At 36.2% G+C, this 19,352-nt stretch overlaps 2 protein-coding genes across 2 annotated transcripts; one reads left to right on the plus strand and one right to left on the minus strand.

Annotated features, from left to right (window-relative positions):
- Positions 1 to 5,614: 5,614 nt before the first annotated feature.
- On the plus strand, positions 5,615 to 14,817 carry LOC126700270 (ABC transporter C family member 10-like). Its single transcript, XM_050398344.1, has 12 exons — positions 5,615 to 5,943; positions 6,282 to 8,334; positions 10,386 to 10,706; positions 10,808 to 10,894; positions 11,277 to 11,864; positions 11,957 to 12,121; positions 12,449 to 12,743; positions 12,911 to 13,125; positions 13,200 to 13,505; positions 13,668 to 13,731; positions 13,815 to 14,054; positions 14,472 to 14,817. The coding sequence occupies exons 2-12, from the start codon at positions 6,448 to 6,450 to the stop codon at positions 14,582 to 14,584; spliced, it is 4,281 nt and encodes a 1,426-aa protein (XP_050254301.1). The 5' UTR covers positions 5,615 to 5,943; positions 6,282 to 6,447; the 3' UTR covers positions 14,585 to 14,817.
- Positions 14,818 to 14,869: 52 nt separating this feature from the next.
- On the minus strand, positions 14,870 to 18,382 carry LOC126700277 (uncharacterized). Its single transcript, XM_050398352.1, has 2 exons — positions 17,836 to 18,382; positions 14,870 to 15,101 (listed from the first exon to the last, which is right to left on the minus strand). The coding sequence occupies exons 1-2, from the start codon at positions 18,258 to 18,260 to the stop codon at positions 14,996 to 14,998; spliced, it is 531 nt and encodes a 176-aa protein (XP_050254309.1). The 5' UTR covers positions 18,261 to 18,382; the 3' UTR covers positions 14,870 to 14,995.
- Positions 18,383 to 19,352: the final 970 nt, after the last annotated feature.

A 19,352-nucleotide genomic window follows, 5' to 3' on the forward strand; every position in this document is an offset into this window, starting at 1 on the left:
GAAGAGGATGGCAGACGTGTGAGACAGATGGAGATGTGGAAAAATTTGGGTTTTGTTTTAATTGATTTTGAAGAATGGTGTTTCAGTCTTTTAACTTTGTTTCACCTAAGTAAGAAGCATGTGCTTGTCACATATAGTAAAATTCTGTTAAATATAACGGCAAAAATAACAACAGGGTGCAAAGTGTGATAAGTGTGATAGTTTAGTGTGCAAAGTGTGCAATCGGATAATTTAGGGTGTAAAGTGTAATCTAGTGTATAGTTTAGGACGATAAAGTGTAATTTTCCCAAAAATTTGAGTCTAACATGTAGCAGTAGTATTAGTGTGTGCTGTACCTTCTTCAGTCAAAAAAACAAAAAAAAGTATTAGTATGTGCTGTCGGTGGGAGTATTAGTGTGTTGTCATTCAAGGGCACACTTAACAAAATTGAAAGGAGCTTTTGGCTACGAAATGAAAAGGTAAAATAAAGAGTAAGACTAGAGACTAGAGAGAGCCAGAGGCAGAGAGCGTCTGGTCCAAGCTTTCAGCGGAGAATAAGAAGATGATGAAGAAAAAGAAGAGATCTGAGGTGATGGATTATCGGCGAAATGAAATTTATTATCAGATCTCCTTCCAATCTTTGTTCTTCTTGTTCTTTCATTTCTTCTAGATCTGATCATAATTTCATATCGGTGTATTAGCCAAAATTCACTGGAAAAGTTGAAACAAAAAAAAACCATCCAAACCTCAAAAACCGGTCACATTTTTCAGGACCGTGCGGTCCGACCACGGTTTGTACGGATTCCTGTTTTTTTTTTTTTTTTTCAATAGAGTGGTTCTTGAAGCAAAAAAAAAACTACAGAACTAAGGGGTTCGTGATTTTTGCGATCAGACCGTACGATCCAGTCTGGATTTTAAAATCATTACACTTAAAAAAAGGAATATTTAAGGTTATTATTAACTTAAAAACTAATAAAAAATTAATAATTAATCACTAAAATTATAGTATTAATAAAATATTTAATGAGATCATCCTAAAAATAATTACCACACACAACTTGCAGGTATGCCACTAGTCTAACTAAATATTGAATAATATTTAGTTATGATAACGATTCATGCGCTAAGGTTTTAAATAAGTCTAGAGGAACAAAGTTTTACTAACATCATTATCAAAATTATATATTGAGTAAATATTATTTGATGCAGAGTGAGATTAAAAAAAATTAAAAATGGAAAGGACAGCACAGAGTGGATCATGAAGAGTGGGAAGGCTAGGGAAAGCCTGGTGCTTATAAATGTTGTGACCATTGTGTTAGAATCAAGAAAATCTGATCAATTTTTTTAACCACTCCATAAAAATATTACCAAGCCAATATCTCAAATCAATGAAGAAATGAATCAACCACAAAAAAGAACAGCATGATTGGATTTCTATGAAAACCCTTTTCTTTAACTTGAAGGAAAAAAATGAGTAACTCGTGACTTCCAGATAATTTAACTTCTAAATTTTATTATAGTCGAATAAGAAATATTAGTCTCAAACCTTTCTTACACCAAAACCTAGTTAATATTTTGACATGATGAAAAAGAATGATAATTAAAAAATGACAATAAGTTGAAAATCTATCGTACCTATCAAAGAAAAGAAGAAGAAAATAAAAAAAGACTAACTCCAAAAAAGAATTCATTAATTATAAAATCAATTAATAATATTTGAATTCCACAACAACTACAATCATATCACATTTAAAATAATTGATACAAAGGTCATCTGAAATTTTCACTCATTTTGTCTCTCATTCTTCTTGTTTTCTTTACTCTCATAAGTCACGTCACTCCATCTTTTTCCTTTTTTCTTTTCACGTTGCATCCTCACACAGCCGCACTCAGAGCATTTCCAGAAGAATTATTAAATTTTTACCTATTTTAAGAGTAAACAATGCATTTCATTTATTTACTTATTTTTTTCTAACACACTCTTCAATAGACTTTTTATCATTTTTTTCATTTTATTTAAATATTATTCCATCATTCATTCATTATTCTTTTTTAACAACTACACATTTTTTAATATTTTTTTATTCAATATCTTATTATTATAATAATAGAAAAAAATATTTAAAGAATGAACTGTAGCTCATCAGACTTGATGAATTACTGTTATGAGAAAAAAAATCAGGATATAAAGAGGCTGTTAAAGGACCTTTTTGGTATATTTACCCTCCAAATTAAGCTTTAAAGAGGAGATGTTATCATGCATTTAGGTTCTCCCAATAAAGAGGAAATAAGATTTGTTTTTTTGTCGTGTGGTTGTCTTGGTAGCCAACACAAGCATGACAACCACGTGAGGCCTGGTCCATTAGGTTGTGGTGTAAAGTCCCAAAAATATCAATTTAAAAATCCATGTTTGACCTGTAATAATAGGAAATCTCTGAGACAAAACTTAAACTCTGAACTTTTTTTTTTTTTTGAGAATCAAGACAAAACTCTGAACTTAAACAAATATATTGTGTCTCAAAGAAAAAGTACATTGTACCTAATCCTGTATCAAAGTATCAAACTCTAAAGTCCAAAAAATTTAGGACCATAGTACATATATTTTCGATTTTTAAATGATATTACAAATATTTTTATATACGTTTAATACACTCTTCAACTTAAGCTAAAATCTTTGACCAAAAAAAAAGCAAAACTTAAACTAAAATCTCATATAACTCCTTACAAAAACAATCTTTTAAAATTAAAAAAAGTTCTAACATATAAGAAAAATCGTCAAAACCAATTGTGGGCTCGAAATCTCAAAGGTGGTCCATCTGCAGCAAAGCAATTATGTCCTGGCAACCTCCTTTGACTATGAATATGAGCAACTAATCAACAATAATGCGTCACAACTTACCATCAAGGGAGAGAGTGTGAGTCTGGCACTCAACTAGTTCGGAGCTATCTTCTCCGGTCCACTCGAGCACAATTTATAAAAAATGGGTAATATTACCAGTTTGGAGGAAAATTCTTTCAATATATTGGTGACGATTTCAACAACTATTTTCATCTACCTTTAATTAATAAACTATTGTTGTATCCAATTATTTCTGGTTCTCATCTGAGTCACTATTAATATCACTTTTTTACTTATTAATAATCACTCACCGCATCAATTTATAAATATATTTATAAAATAGTTTATATTTCTAACATTTTCCCTTTAATAAATCATTTGACTTGTTTAAATAAATGAAAGTGCCATTGCCACATAATTGGAGGATTTGGAGAAAAAATCTATTCTTACGGATTTCACTAAAAACTTCTTCTTTAGAAGATTCAAGGAATTATTCCAGAGAGTTCTAGCTTATGTAAATCATCATTATCTATAAGAGCAATTACATCAGTTAATGTAAAATTGTGCAAAATGGAAAAAAGTGCTCATTTTACACAATATGAGCAAAAAAAACAACCACATCAATTTGGGTAAACTTGTGTATAAATGTTAGTTGCTACAGTACCCATGCAAATATGCACAGATACTGTAACATGTGCATATAATTTTTTAACAATTTTTTTTCTCTCTCTCTCTCTCTGTACCTGACTCTCAGCTCCCTCTCTCTCCCTCTCAGGCGCACAACTCTCTTTTTCTTCCTCTCATCAATCTTTCTTCCTCTTCCGTCGATCACCACCGCTGCCGATCACTCTTTCTTCCTTGTTTCTCGTTGTTTTCGGGTTGAATGGGCTTGACTAGTGGGTTTCGGGTTGAATGGGGTTGAATGTCTCTCGCCATCGCCATCGCCACCGCTTGCCTTTGGAGGCGTCGATCTTGTTTCTCGTTCTTGCCATCGCCACCAGAGGTGTCAATGTAAATCGTCGATCTTGTTTCTCATTCTTGCCATCGCCACCGGAGGCGTCGATCTTATTGCTCAAGGCGAGACGTCGATCTTGATAAGTGGGTTTTGATCCATTTTGCTGGGTTTGTTTTTCTGGTTTTCTGCCGGTAGGTTGTGTGGATTCCGGTGTGATACCGGTGTGGATAGTGGGTGTGGGTTGGTGGCTGTGTGGGTAAAGAAATGAATATTTTATTTGAATAAATGTGTATAATAGACAAAATGATGTGAGTATTTTATAAAAATAAGTGTGCAAAATAGAAAAAGTAGATTTTAAATGTGTAAAATAGAAAAATTTATACATAAGCTGATATAATTGCTCTAAGCTTTATACCTAGCTTTGTAATCCATTGTTATGGATTCCGTTCCGTTCCTGCCGAAACGGCCGGAATTTCTCGTACCGGCGTGTAAAATGGAATGGTAATACCCTCCATTCCACCTTGGATTAAATTCCACCCCATTTCGGCCTGTTCTGGTCAATTCTGGCCAATTTCGGCCGAAATTCATTTTCCGGCCGATATGAATTTTGTCTTCTTATTTTCCCTTTTTGAACTTGATCGACATCTTTTTTGCTAGATCACCAAAAATCCTCCTCATTCTCTCATCTATATCTCATTTCCACACTTTTAGCTCCTTGTCTTTCTATCATCTCTCACTATCTGACCCTCTCAACCATGACAGAGAAGTTGAAAAGAAAATTGAAGAGCAAGATGAAGCAAAAAAAAGTGTGACTTGCGAAACAAAAAGGGAGAAGAAGAAGATGAGAGAGTAGAAAATATCTAAGAACTTAGAATGTGAAATGATGAAGAAAAAGTAGAAATAATGAAAGAAGTAGCATTTAAGCAGCTAATAGTGTCGTCACTAGTCACTTAGGTGGGTTGGGAAATGGGAAAAACTGAAAAAGAAATCAGTAGGAAGCAGCACTAGTCACGTGGGTGGGTTGGGAAATGGGAGAAACTGAAAAAATAGTCAAAGAAGCTTCTTGGAAGCTCACTTGTGTACCATTACACAAAATATAAGTTTTATTTTATTTTTTTTAAACCATAAATAAATGTTTTTTTAAAATAATAATCCCACTTCTTTTAATAGAAAACTATATTAAATTTATTATTTTATAGAATAGTAATAATAATATATAAATATATATTTTAGCAGTAATTCTGAAACGGTTTCCGAAATGATACCCAAAATTGACTGATACCAAAATATTCTATTCCAATGAACAAACCGAAACAAACTCCGAAAAGATATTCATAACAATGTTGTAATCCTTACTTTCTAATAAGCGTTTTGAACACGTAGTCAAGGCTTTAACTTATTTTGTTTCGAAAGGGCAACAACTTTTTTCAGAAATCTGAAAGCGACGCTATAAAAAAATGAAATTTAGTCATCATTATCTATAAGCTCTGTACCTGGCTTTGTGATACTTACGTTCTAGTAAGCGTGTTGAACACGTAGTCAAGGTTTTAACTTATTTTGTTTCAAAAGTGAAACAACTTTTTTCAGAAATCTGAAAGTGACGCTATAAAAAAATGAAATTTAATTTTCATGCGTCCATTGAGAGAAAAAGACCCAGCTAGCTACTTTCAGGAAACCAATAATATACTTTGTCGTTGCATACATCAATGCATGATTTATGTTACCAATATGCGCATGTTCATTTCTAGTAAAGCTTAGTTTTTTTTTTTTTTTTTTTTTTGGATGTGTGAACTTAGTTAAGTTAGGCCACGACAAGGGAGTTGATGTATGGGTGATGGGGACAATGCATGAGTTAGTACTCACTACTCAGTACACCAGTACTACAGTAGTAATGTCAACTTCAGCAGTAGAGACCAGTTTTTGATTTATGTGAATGTCAACCACGTAGTACTAAAATTTTTAATGTCTATATCAAATACTGTGTACTGTTCTCTCTTCTTCTTCTTTCTTCTTTCATATGGTAAAATATGTATCATGTAGCTTTGTTATAGATTATGAGTTGTTGAACATAATGATGAAGGCTCTCTGAAAGGAAGTTTTGCACGGACTCTCTGCATACCGTAAACGGCTAGCTAAGAAAAGGAGAAAGCGCCTGCTTTGGTGTATTGAGGTATATATGTCCTTCATAATCGTGAACTTTTTCGTTAATTTTCTATGTATGTAATCATAAACATATCATCTTTCACAAGCAGACAGTTCTCAATGGAGGTTCACTTCATGTCCATTCTTTGAACTAGTTTTTATTCTATTAAGGAAGTTTTGTATGTCATCTTGGGTTGTCAGTGCACTTGATCATGTCACTTGCTTCATGATGGGTGCATATTGTGCATTCTCTCAAGCATGATCAATCACGCGTACCCTTTTTTCTTAGGATAGATTCAATACTAAAGAGATATGCTTTGACTGTTTTATTGTTATATATTTAAGTCTGTCTTGTATTCAACACAGAGTTTGAAGAGGGAAGATAAAAGAAAAGATTGATCGAGGCTCTGGCTGTTCAGACAGTGGGGGCAAAACCTACTGTTCTAGTTTTGATTGTCATCCCTCTTCATGTGTCACTCAAACATTGATAATTTGTTCTGACATTCTGCTAATACTCAAGATCTAATACAATATGGTTCAGATGTCGTCACCAAGAACAATTCACATTCGTGGCCAATTTCAAGGATTATCAAATTTGCAGGTAGTTTCTGCAATCTTCAATGGCTGTCTCGGATTAGTGTATTTATGCTTGGCCTTCTGGATTTTAGAGAATTTGAGGAAAACCCACATAGCTCTGCCTTTGGATCAGTGGTTACTGGTGTTGTTTCAAGGCTTCATATGGCTGTTGGTGGGCTTAGTCGTGAGCCTTAGAGGGAAACAACTTTCAAGAGGGCTGTTGCGACTATTGTCCACTCTTGCCTTCTTGCTTGCTGGGATTGTCTGTGTGTTGTCCCTGGTCACTGCCATTTCCAGCCAAAAAGTTCCAGTAAAGACAGTTTTAGATATTCTGTCCCTTCCAGGAGCAATATTGTTGCTGTTGTGCACATATAAGTATACATATGAAGAGAGGGAAAACAGATCGAACGAAGATGACCTCAACACTCCCTTGAATTTTGAGGCCAGTGACATCAGTAAAAGTGATTCAGGAGTAGTTGTTACTCCTTTTGCTGAAGCCAGATTCTTCAGTAAAATGTCATTTTGGTGGTTGAATCCATTGATGAAAAAGGGCAGGGAGAAAACCCTTGAGGATGAAGATATACCCAAGTTACGAGAGGCAGATCGAGCAGAAAATTGCTATTTTCTATTCTTGGAGCAATTGAATCAGCAGAAAAGGGCAGAACCATCATCCCAAACATCAATCCTGTGGGCAATAATTTTATGCCACTGGAAAGAAATTTTCTTGTCTGGTTGCTTTGCTGTGTTAAAGATTGTCACACTATCTATGGGTCCTCTACTTCTGAACGCCTTCATTTTGGTTGCGGAGGGAAAAGAAAGTTTCAAGTATGAAGGTCACTTATTGGCAATATCATTTTTCTTTTCAAAGTGCATAGAATCCATTTCGCAAAGGCAGTGGTACTTCCGGAGCAGGCTTATTGGCCTAAAAGTGAGGTCATTGCTCTTAGCGGCCATTTATAACAAACAACTAAGATTATCCAACTCTGCGAGGTTGATGCACTCAGGTGGTGAGATAATGAACTATGTCACAGTAGATGCCTACAGGATTGGAGAATTTCCATTTTGGTTCCACCAAACTTGGACAACAAGCCTCCAGCTATGTCTTGCATTGCTAATTCTTTTCCACGCAGTGGGGCTAGCAACAATTGCGGCACTGGTGGTGATCATTCTCACCGTGCTTTGCAATGTTCCACTTGCAAAGTTACAGCATAAGTCTCAATCTAAGCTAATGGTGGCACAGGATGAGAGACTGAAGGCTAGTTCTGAGACTCTAGTGAACATGAAGGTCCTGAAATTGTATGCTTGGGAAACCCATTTCAAGCAAGTCATAGAAAATTTAAGGAAGGTGGAGTTCAAATTGTTATCTGCAGTGCAGTTAGACAAAGCATATCATAGCCTTCTCTTTTGGTCAACTCCTGTTTTGGTCTCATCCGCTACCTTTGTAGCATGTTATTTCCTCGGAGTTCCACTACATGCAAATAATGTTTTCACCTTCGTAGCAACTTTTCGCCTTGTTCAGGATCCTATTGCATCTATTCCTGATGTTATCGGGGTGACAATTCAAGCGAAGGTTGCATTTGCACGGATTGTGAAATTCCTTGAGGCACCAGAGCTGCAGAGTGCACAAGTCCAGCAGAACTGCAACATGGAAAGCATGAATCACACCATTTTTATTAACTCAGCCAAATTTTCATGGGAAGAGAATTCACCGAAGCCCACTCTAAGAAACATAAATTTGGAGGTTAGACATGGTGAAAAGGTGGCTATATGTGGAGAAGTTGGCTCAGGCAAGTCAACCCTTCTAGCAGCAATTCTCGGAGAAGTTCCAAAGATTCAGGGAAGCGTAAGTTACTACAGCTCTTTTACTTTCTTTCCAAAAATTCGGTTCAAATTTTTGTTTTTTTTTTTTTTTTGTATGTGAAATTTCATTAAAGGAAAACACCAGAGATAGGTAGTCTCCATAAATTATAAAGATCGCTATTTTGAATAGTCTAACATTCTCACTCCAAGCAAGCCATTCAGCAACAAAACTTTGCTCCAAGTCAACTTCTGACCAAACTATTCCATTGTGAATCCTAGCATTCCTATCAAGCCACATATGGTAGATGACAACACTCCACGCCAGCTTGCATATAGTTCGCTGAAGCTTTTCACCAATTAGCTTCCTTACAGTGCAGTCCAGTTCATAACACTGGTCACCAACCTGCCTTCTCATTGGGCACTTGCTTAAAACAACTTCCCAATTTCTTTTAGTGAAGGAACATTTATAAATGGTTTCGAGCTTCAATTTTACTCCTACAAAACACATCACATTCGCCTTGAAAACCCAAGCAGCTGAGCTAGCCTACCTTTGTTAGCCTGTTTTACAGAGCTAACTAGCACACAAAAGCATACTTAGGAATGTTTTTGGAAAACCATACCAGCTTCCACTAGCTAATTTAAAGCTTCTTATTACATATGGCCTTCCAGGTACCTTTGTAATTATACTCTTTTTTGCTGAAGGAAACGACTCAACTTATCAATATCACCCAACTGAATCCCTACAACCTACTTTGTATTAGGACTAAATTATCATACCTAGCTGAGGCTAATTCCACTGGCATTGCACATTGAGAATAAAAGTGGATAACCTGTCTGGAAAATAGCTAGCAATATCTTAAGCAATTCTGTGTCCATATTGCTGAATCAAAGCCTCATCAAGATGCCATGAATCATCACAAATGAAGATGACTTCACCATTCCCCACCTTATTCCTTAAAAGAGACCTGACTTCATTCCTAACTTGAAACCAAGCAACCCAAATAGACCCAGCTCTAGCAAAAATAATCAAAATAAAACGCATAACGGCAGCCCTATTCCATTCAACCAGCTTACACACCCACAAACCACCTTCCTGCTTGGGAAAAGTAAGATCCTTCCAAGCTACTTTAGGAATAGCAAAAGTAGCAATACCACCTCACATATGCCAAGATCCTTGTGGCTTAGTAGCATTACTCGGTTCTTCCCATATGGGGAACTTGGGTCTTCGTCTTGGATTTGAAAAAACACATCCTAGACTCAACAAGACTCAAAAGTTTTGTTCACATTTTGCCAACAGTCAATCTATTGACACCCTAACAGTCAATTTGATCAATAGTACTATAAAAGCAAAGGATAAATTCCTTCCACTCCAAAAGTTGATTCATTTGCTAATTTTTTTCCACAAGAGGCCTGCACTCATTTAAGGACAATTCTGGGAATCAAAGGTACTCCAAGGTACCTAATGGGAGGCTAATCTTCCTTGAACTTCAAAATGCCAAGGAACTCAGACTTGGAATCAACATCAACACCAGAGGAGAAAATAAAACTTCAGATTTACTGGAATTAGCAGCCATCCCTGACATCTCCTTGAACTCCTCAAGAACTTGACCAAACACCACTAGATCAGCCATGAGGCACAAATCAGTGAGCTATATTTTAGCACACATAGGATGATACCCAAATCCACTACCCAAACCCCATTCATTATGGAAAAAATTTTCATGGCCATTTCAGAGTCACATCCCCTTGTATCAACCTTTTTTTTTTCCCTTCGAAATAAACCACCAATCCTCCATTGACCGCAATCAAGTATTTTGCAAATCAAACAGGTTTATTATCTTAGCTGAGCAAAAAAAAATCCCATTTAATGGAATCATAGGCCTTCAAAATACCAACCTTTATAGCACATCAAACAGGTTTATTGTCCCTATGAATTTCTGACCAAGTCAAAATTTTTAAGACTTGTCTCTTATTATATGCACTCCAACACTTCCCAAGCATACATCCATTGAACATAAATGTAGTGCCCATCTAATATTGGAAAAGGTTAAAGTATTCTAACTGTGTAATCTGATTCATTTATTAAAATTACAGATAAAAGTCTATGGGAAGATATCCTATGTTTCTCAAACAGCATGGATACAGAGTGGGACAATACAGGAGAATATTTTATTTGGGTCTGCTATGGATAGTGAAAGATACAGAGAAACACTAGAGAGGTGTTCATTGGTTAAGGACCTTGAGTTGCTTCCATTTGGTGATCTCACTGTAATAGGGGAGAGAGGTATTAATTTGAGCGGTGGTCAGAAGCAACGCATTCAGCTAGCCCGTGCTCTCTATCAGGATTCCGACATATATCTCTTGGATGATCCATTCAGTGCATTGGATGCACAGACTGCTACAAGCATATTTAATGTAATTGTATTTTCCCAGCACCTTCCACATCTTTGTTATTTTTCACTATCTATCTGTGTTCAATTTCTAACTTCAAGTGCAAGCTTACTTAACTGTGACAGGAATATGTTATGGAAGCGCTTTCAACAAAGACGGTCTTACTTGTGACCCATCAAGTTGACTTCCTGCCTGATTTCAATTCTGTTTTGGTTAGTATACTGAAGTTAATGATAGACTGAAGTACACAGAGCACTTGTTGAGGTTAATGACAGGAATTTAGTCTTTTTCCCCCTATTAGAACCACTAAAACTATTTTGGAGGTCTCTCAAAGCCACCATGTCTATATTCATTGGGAAAAAAGTCCCTAATATCTGTGTAAGATGACAGAATGCCTGTTGAAGATTAGGTTACCATGGTTCTCTTTTTTAAATATCTAGTTATTCCATGAACCATGCACTTAAAGACTCACTTAACCTGCACAACATAGCGATCCTTACTTTACTTTTTATGTAAAATTTTATTGATATTTTCCTTAGTTAGAATTGGTTAGTTCCACACTACAATTTGATGTGAGTTTGATTTTATGGACAGTTGATGTCAAATGGGGAAATCCTACAAGAAGCTCATTATCAGCAGTTGTTGGCCTCAAGCAAGGAATTTCAAGACCTTGTTAATGCACACAAAGTGACAGCAGGTTCTGAAAGGCTTAAAGATTTTAGTTCTACCCATAGACAAGGAACATCATCCAGAGAGATTAAGAGCACTTATGTAGAGAAGGAATCAAAAGCATATAAAGGTGATCAATTGATTAAGCAAGAAGAGAGAGAAACAGGAGATATGGGCCTCAAACCTTACATGCAATATCTGAATCAGAACAGAGGGTTCTTGTACTTCTTTATTGCCTGTCTCTCTCAACTTTTATTTGTGGCAGCTCAGATATTGCAGAATTCTTGGATGGCTGCTAACATTGATAATTCTAATGTTAGCACACTTAGATTGGTCTTGGTTTATATGGTGATTGGATTGGCCTCAGTACTGTTTTTATTAGGTAGATCTCTTTCTACAGTTGCTTTGGGTCTTAGATCTTCAGAATCCTTGTTTTCAGAGCTACTAGACTCGCTTTTTCATGCACCTATGTCTTTCTACGACTCCACACCTCTGGGAAGGATACTTAGTCGGGCAGGCACAGTGAACGTTTCTAAAATGTCAATGTCCTATTGTTTGATTTCTAAAACTAATGTTTCTATCGTGTGTCCTGTCAATATGCACAGGTCTCTTACGATCTGAGTATCATAGATCTTGATGTCCCATTCAGCCTTGTCTTTTCTGTTACATCTACCAGTAATGCTTGTTCTACTCTTGTAGTACTAGCCATTGTCACCTGGCAGGTCCTCTTTGTCTCTATACCAATGGTTTATCTTGCAACTAGATTACAGGTATTACTATACAAGGTCCTTTCATGAATAATATTCTCTGGAAGCAGTTCTCTTTCATATGCCATATAAATCAACAATATTTTAGACAATCTGTGACTATTACCCTTGGCTAAATGATGCTCCTATAGTATATAAGTACTAAACTAACAATTTTTCCTTTCCTTGGAAAATGATGATCTAATTGGATCCATTGTATTGACTATAGAGTAGCAATTATCCTCTTTTGCTGTCTACAAGGAAGCCTTTTTTACTTTTTATTCAACGAAAATGTTATTGATTTTTCTTTTGTTTTAACAAGTAACAGAAAGTTGCATTTCTTTTTACCAGAGATATTACTTTACCTCTGCAAAAGAATTGATGCGGATAAATGGAACAACCAAATCCTTTGTAGCAAATCATCTAGCTGAGTCTGCAGCAGGAGCCATGACAATAAGGGCTTTTGATAAGGAAGAACAATTCTTCACAAAGAATCTTGGCCTCATTGACACAAATGCTAGTCCTTTTTTCCACAGTTTTTCAGCAAATGAGTGGTTGATTCAATGGATAGAAATAGTAAGTGCAGCTGTTCTTGCCTCCACATCACTTTGCATGGTTTTGCTTCCTCCCAGTACATTTAGCCCTGGTAAGTATACATTTGCTATTTTTGGAAGAATGACCATTGCAGTCATTTGTCATTCTGGTGACTAAATCTATATGTCAGCTTTCTTTTATAGGAAGAAATTTTTGGAAATCAAATTCTTAGAATGAAATTGAACTACTGACCCTCTTATATGATATTTGCAAACACAGGATTTATTGGGATGGCACTTTCTTATGGTCTTTCCTTGAACATGATGCTTGTCCGTTCAATTCAAAAGCAGTGCAGTGTAGCAAATGACATCATTTCTGTAGAAAGGCTAAATCAATACATGCATATTCCCAGTGAAGCCCCTGAAGAGATAGAAGGGAACCGCCCCACAACTAATTGGCCAGCTGTGGGTAAAGTGGAGATACAAGATTTGCAGGTAAATGATTATTACTAGGTGTTAAATCAAAGGAAGTGTTAATGTACAAACTGAAAAAATTGATATGAAAACAGGTCAGATATAGGCCCAATGCACCACTTATTCTTTGTGGTATAAGTTGCACTTTTGAAGGAGGGCACAAGATTGGTATTGTTGGCCGAACTGGCAGTGGTAAGTCTACTCTCATAGGTGCTCTTTTTCGTCTGGTGGAGCCAGCTGGAGGGAAGATTATAGTCGATGGCATTGACATCTCTTCAATTGGCCTTCATGACCTAAGGTCACGTTTTGGAATAATACCTCAAGACCCTACTCTTTTTAATGGGACTCTCAGATATAATTTGGACCCCTTATGTCAGCATTCCGACCAAGAAATTTGGGAGGTGATCCTTCATTTTTTTTCTGCCTAAGGTTGCTTTGTACTAGATTAATGGATCTACCACTAGTAAAACAATGCTGGTATAAGTGGTGATTAGTGTTTTAAGGTTGTACATTTCTGCAAGGGTTGCAAATGCAGACTAATCTATCATTGTTCATTTTTGAAGGTTCTTGGAAAGTGTCAACTACAAGAGGCTGTTCAGAATAAAGAAGCGGGCCTAGACTCCTTAGGTTAGTTTCCATACTATAAAATGTGACATGTTTTGATTTTTTTAACTATGATGAACATTAACAACTGTGAACCTGCTACTCAGTGGTGGAAGATGGATCTAATTGGAGCATGGGGCAACGGCAATTATTTTGCCTAGGTCGTGCACTTTTGAGGAGAAGTCGGGTATTGGTACTTGATGAAGCAACCGCATCAATTGATAATGCTACTGATATGATTCTGCAGAAAACTATTCGGACTGAATTTGCAGATTGTACTGTAATCACAGTGGCACACAGGATACCAACTGTGATGGATTGCACAATGGTTCTTGCCATTAGTGATGGTAAGTTACAATAAATGCCATAACCAACTGTGATGGATTCCAAAATTAAGAACAAAATATTCAATATTTCTATAATTCCTTTGCTAAAGTTGACCACACAAACTTAATAATATAAATGCAAAGACAATCCTTCTACACTATGAAAGACTTGTTCCTTAAAGAGAATTGTAGTCATTCCACCAAATTTTATACTGTAAAGATCAATGAGTAGGTGTCATATTGCAGTTGGTGGATTCATGTCAAAAACATACATAATATGCACTGTTCCGAAAGATCTGATCTTTAACGAAAAGTCAAGTAAATTAGAAGTCAAATAAAATTATGCAAAGAGAAAGGGATGTTCCATAGAAAATAATTTTCCATATTGAAATATCCTTGTTTAAAAATCTGAAGGAGATGTTTCCATTTCTGTTTCAGGAAAACTAGTGGAATATGATACACCTATGAAGTTAATGAACAAAGAAGGTTCGCTCTTCAGGCAGCTTGTGAAGGAATATTGGTCCCATTCTCAGTCTGCAGAACTGCACTAGGTCTAATAATAAGTTCTCATGCAGACTTCAAAAACCATGGGAAGGGTGGAAATGTATTTTCAGCACAATTTTCATTTGGGCAGTTCTGTTTAACACATCTTCATGGAATTATAGATTTTCCTACTGGGATGTATATAACTTTGGAGCCACAAACGTTGAAGCCTTATGGGGGCATCCACATTCTCCCCAACTCTCAGACAAATTAATAATGGCGTGTTCCCAATTAAATAGTATGCTTATTGCATGAAACATTACTTTCATTTTGCATTCAATAATAAGAAAATAAAAAATAGAAAAGCATCAGTGATTCTAATTCTGTCCACCAGTCATGCAAATCAGGACTCGGTAGGAAGTTACCTAATAAATTCAGCTGATAAAACAATATGATGGCAAGATTAATCAATATAGGAGTTAAGGTCCTCCAAGTACAGCATTCTCAATATCCTCTCTGCTAAGTGCATAACTAAATCTCCTCTCAACATCCTTTTCAAGACTCCCAGGTCCACTCTTCATATACCTGCATCAAATGCAATTTTCAAGATTCATAAACAGATGTAATAATCAAAAACAAAAGTGAATTCATTTCCAATTTCCAAATTAACTCCTATTTTACTCTCATAATCCTCAAAAGTGAAGCCACGACAGGACTTCAATATAAGCCAATAATGAAAGTATGAAACCCAATTCTTACACCCCCCCCCCCCCCCTCACCCTTCTTTCTTTAATTAAGAGAGAAGTTGGGGGACCTCCAGTTAAATTTTTAACCTCTCAATATATTAGGTGATTAATTTAAAAAAACAAAAACAGTCAAAACTAGAACACTGTCCTCTCTCTCTCTCTCTCTCTCTCTCTCTCTCTCTCCTTAATATATATTTCCTCTTTTCTTCTTAAAAAGCAAGAAAAATTCTTCTTAAAAAGTAAGAAAAATAAATAAATTTCTGCTCTCCTCATCCTCATACCTCATTATATTCCAATTTGTCTCTTCCTCGAACCTTTGTCAATAGCGGCCAGAAACCGCCAAGACGTTCGGAATTCCCATTTTTTATCAACGAGTATTTCCCCAAAAACAATTTTTAGAACATCACTTCTGCTGAGAACGATTGAGACTGATAGCTTCTGATATCCAAAGACATAAAACTATGATACATATGACCAAGACCCATCCCAAAAGTAAACATCAAACAACAACAACGATCAAACCTTAGTCCCAAAATCTTAAGGTCAACTATGGATACTCAGCAAACTACTTAGGGTCAGCCACATATTTTCTTTTCTGCCATTTTATCCTATCCAAAAGAAAATGTCTAAACTCTAGATAAAACTGACAGAAGCTATATGGTGATGATTTAAAATCCCTATCTTTGTTTCCATTGGATATATGGAGAAACTATCACATGCTCCAAGTTTTCAGTAGCTAATTCACAGTCCTATAAAAGGAGAATTCAAAGGCAAGCAACAGGAGGACTATCAAGAAGCTTGCTTTCACAGACATGGGACTAATCATCACATGCAATGAGAGTAGGATGGGTCCAGCAATAGCGATAACAGGGTACCTCTAATTTCTATATTATCACACAGAACACAAAACAGTATTTGGAACTAAATATTTAGCAAGAAAGATTCAATAGTTGGTAATTATGTATTGACTCAAATACAGCACAGACCATAAAAACCAGACAATAAATGGTGTGCTTCCAAGTAGCTAGACAGAGTAAAAATGCTAGAAACATCCATCCACTCTCTAAAACTTTAAGTAAGCTACAATGACGTGGAGTGACCTATGATCTGACCTGGGATCATACCCCAGCCTGCAGCACATGAGCAGAGTTAAATAAAACCTAGGTAGACTACAGAGAAACAGAGAGTATATTTACAGACACACACTTGAGCTGATGCTGGGGAACCCCAACAACATCAAATGCTGTGCTGTTTGTCTCCCTCCTCTAACCTCCACTGTTGCCAACAAGCTGAAACTTCTCAATCTCATCCTTTACCATGACCCTCTCTTCTCTAAGTAGCTTACAGGCTCATGTGGATACTTTCAAGGCACTAACCCACATATATTTGAAAATGATTGCACCTAGAAACATGTGCAGTTCTAGAGAGGTTTCAATCAAACTCCAATAATATTTAAACATTATACAATTTTATTGCAAGAGATGGAGTAATATCTCCAATCACAGATTGTGCCTAGAATAATTCATTAGATATCACCCAGACATGGTTTTTTGTCTAATCTAAGTTGTTGAACTTAGTTTTCAAATTTCAACATAGATACAAATATAAACGGTTAAGTGGCTAGAACTACAGGCAGCTTGTAACTTGTTGAAGTGATTTGGTCCACCCAAAATAAATTTCATAGCTAAGTTACAGAACTTGACGCACAGGTCATTGAAATCTCTTCTCGTTCAATAAATTTCATGGCTCTTATGGTTCTGTGTAGCTGCGCCCTCCCTCACACCCCCACCCCACGTAAAAGCAAAAGGCTAATATTCAATGAATCAATATTTTATAACTACTGTAAATGGAGATACACCTATACCTGCAAATTATGAAATCATAAAATATCAATTGATTCACTCCAGTCTCCTAGTACCTCCGATCTATCAACCATCTCAAATCCTAGAACTCGTCAGAACTATAAAATGGAAAAGTGGAATGCTGCCAAGAGCCTTGTAGCTCAACTAATTCGGTAATACCTCCTGGTGTTTTTAATGGAGATGTCTAGGGATCAAATCTCCCCTCCCCCATTGTAACTATGGAATTATAGATATAAAAAAGGCAAATTGGAATGCTGCAAACTATTCCTGTGCCTGAAAAACCTCCAACCTCCAACATCAATCTACTTAAAGTTGGGAAAATAGAAAATAAAAACATCAAAACCAGAACAACCTCAATCATCAAACAAATACAAACTATGGCCTAAGGTTCATATGCTTTGCACATAATGTTATAGCAGCCTGACAAGAAATCAAAATAAAACAAAGTCATAAAAGCCCAACATTTTTTTTTCTTAGACCTTTAAACCCCACATTCCTAACCACACCACCAATCAATCAACCACCCAAAATTCCAAAACCCCACATCACCAAAATCAGATAAACTATTAAATATCCAATACAAATAGCTATTGAACACATACAAGTACACACATAGAGACATACATAACCCCAACACTATCCAGCAAAAGCACGAAAACCCATGAAGTAATCATAATTCATAACACCAATGCACAAAAACGCAAAACCAACCTGATATAGAGTTCGGTGATATCCAGTGAGAGCTGGGCGTGCCACTCGGGCTTCTCCACAAGCCAAACGGCCCTGTCCTCTTTGCTCTGGTAAAAACCCAAGCTCCTAAGCCAAGCCTCAATGCAAGGCAAGCTGTGAGAGTAGAGGGGCTTCTTCTTTTCCGGGAGCTTGTTCAGCCACTCGTCTTCTGGTTCTGCTGAGAGCTCCTCTGCTTCCTCAGAGGACTTTGAGAATGCTCGTGTAAGGGATTTTCTTGAAGAGTGGGTGAGGAGGTGTGGAGTTGGAGTAGGAAAGAGTTTTGGGAAAAGCTTGGGTTGGTGAAAGGTAGGGAATTTTGGGAAATTTGGAGGTGGAGTTGTTGTGATGGAAGAGAAGGTATCAGTGGTGGTGGTGAAGAATTTATTAGAGGCAGAAATGGTGGACATATTTATTGGGAAAGTGGGAGGGTGCGGGGTTGAAAATTTTGGAGGTGTGGGTGTGGTGTGGTGGCTAAAGTTTTAAGAGGGAGAGTGTGGAAGTGAACTGGGAAAGTTTGAACTTTTAAGTCAGCAGAGTTTCATTATCTTCTTCATCATTGAGAGTTGAGTATTGGAGAGGTTAGACTGTAAGCACTCACACCCCTAAGTAGTGTGTTCATATATTTTTATTTTTTTGTGAACTATTTTTATTTTTCTAAGAGGATTATTATTGGTAGGGAGAGGCTCTTCACCAAACCGCTCAAACCATATGACCAGACTCAAATTGACCAAAATTGTCCGCAAAATGGAGTAACTGCTTCACTTCACAAGTGGCAATGAATTTCACCGTACCGTGCGGTGTGGTATGCAATTTTATGATAAGAAAACTGCATTGCACCACACTCATATATATCATTAAATACATAGTAATAATTTAATATTATATGAATTAAGTAGATAGCCTAACGTTAGTGTGTTCTAGTTTCGCATTAAAAACAGTTTTGTTTTGGTTAAATACAAAATCTCATTCGCTTATCATCTCACAGTATCACTCTTTCTCTCCCTATACCCTTTAACTCACAGTAGGCACAACTAATAGTGTATATGGTACACTATTATGAAACTTATGGTTGTTGCTTGTTAAGCATTTTTGAGTTACAAGTTATATATTGTTAAGCATTTTTGAGTTACAAGTTATATATTGTTTATCATGTATAATTGTGTATAGTTTACTGTTATGAATTATTCTTTTGTTTTGTATATATTCTTGTACTTATAATTTACGATTATATATTCTTGTACTTATAATTTACCATTAACCTGTCATTAATTTTCATTTTGTCATGTATATATTTGTGTTACTTTTTTGTTACAATAGTGTATTTAAAAAAAAAAAAATTACTATCATATTGTCATGGTTATTAATAGTAAACTAGTAATTGGGCATGACATCTTGAAAAATATACCAACCTAAAATCGACCAAACCACACCATGTACACCACACCGCATCATACATGTGACCACAAAATTGAGGTGCAGTGTCAGTGGCGACTCCAAAA

Source organism: Quercus robur, chromosome 9, assembly GCF_932294415.1.
Source record: "Quercus robur chromosome 9, dhQueRobu3.1, whole genome shotgun sequence".
NCBI classification, from domain to species: Eukaryota; Viridiplantae; Streptophyta; class Magnoliopsida; order Fagales; family Fagaceae; genus Quercus; species Quercus robur.

What these genes read in the sequence shown, in the direction of transcription:
- LOC126700270 (XM_050398344.1), top strand. Translation starts at nt 6,448, where the DNA reads ATGGTTCAGATGTCGTCACCAAGAACAATTCACATTCGTGGCCAATTT. An exon ending in CTGCTACAAGCATATTTAAT is followed by an intron (nt 10,707 to 10,807) that starts GTAATTGTATTT and finishes TAACTGTGACAG; the next exon opens with GAATATGTTATGGAAGCGCT. An exon ending in GGTTCTTGCCATTAGTGATG is followed by an intron (nt 14,055 to 14,471) that starts GTAAGTTACAAT and finishes TTTCTGTTTCAG; the next exon opens with GAAAACTAGTGGAATATGAT.
- LOC126700277 (XM_050398352.1), bottom strand. Translation starts at nt 18,260, where the DNA reads ATGTCCACCATTTCTGCCTCTAATAAATTCTTCACCACCACCACTGAT. An exon ending in ATCACCGAACTCTATATCAG is followed by an intron (nt 15,102 to 17,835) that starts GTTGGTTTTGCG and finishes CATTTGATGCAG; the next exon opens with GTATATGAAGAGTGGACCTG.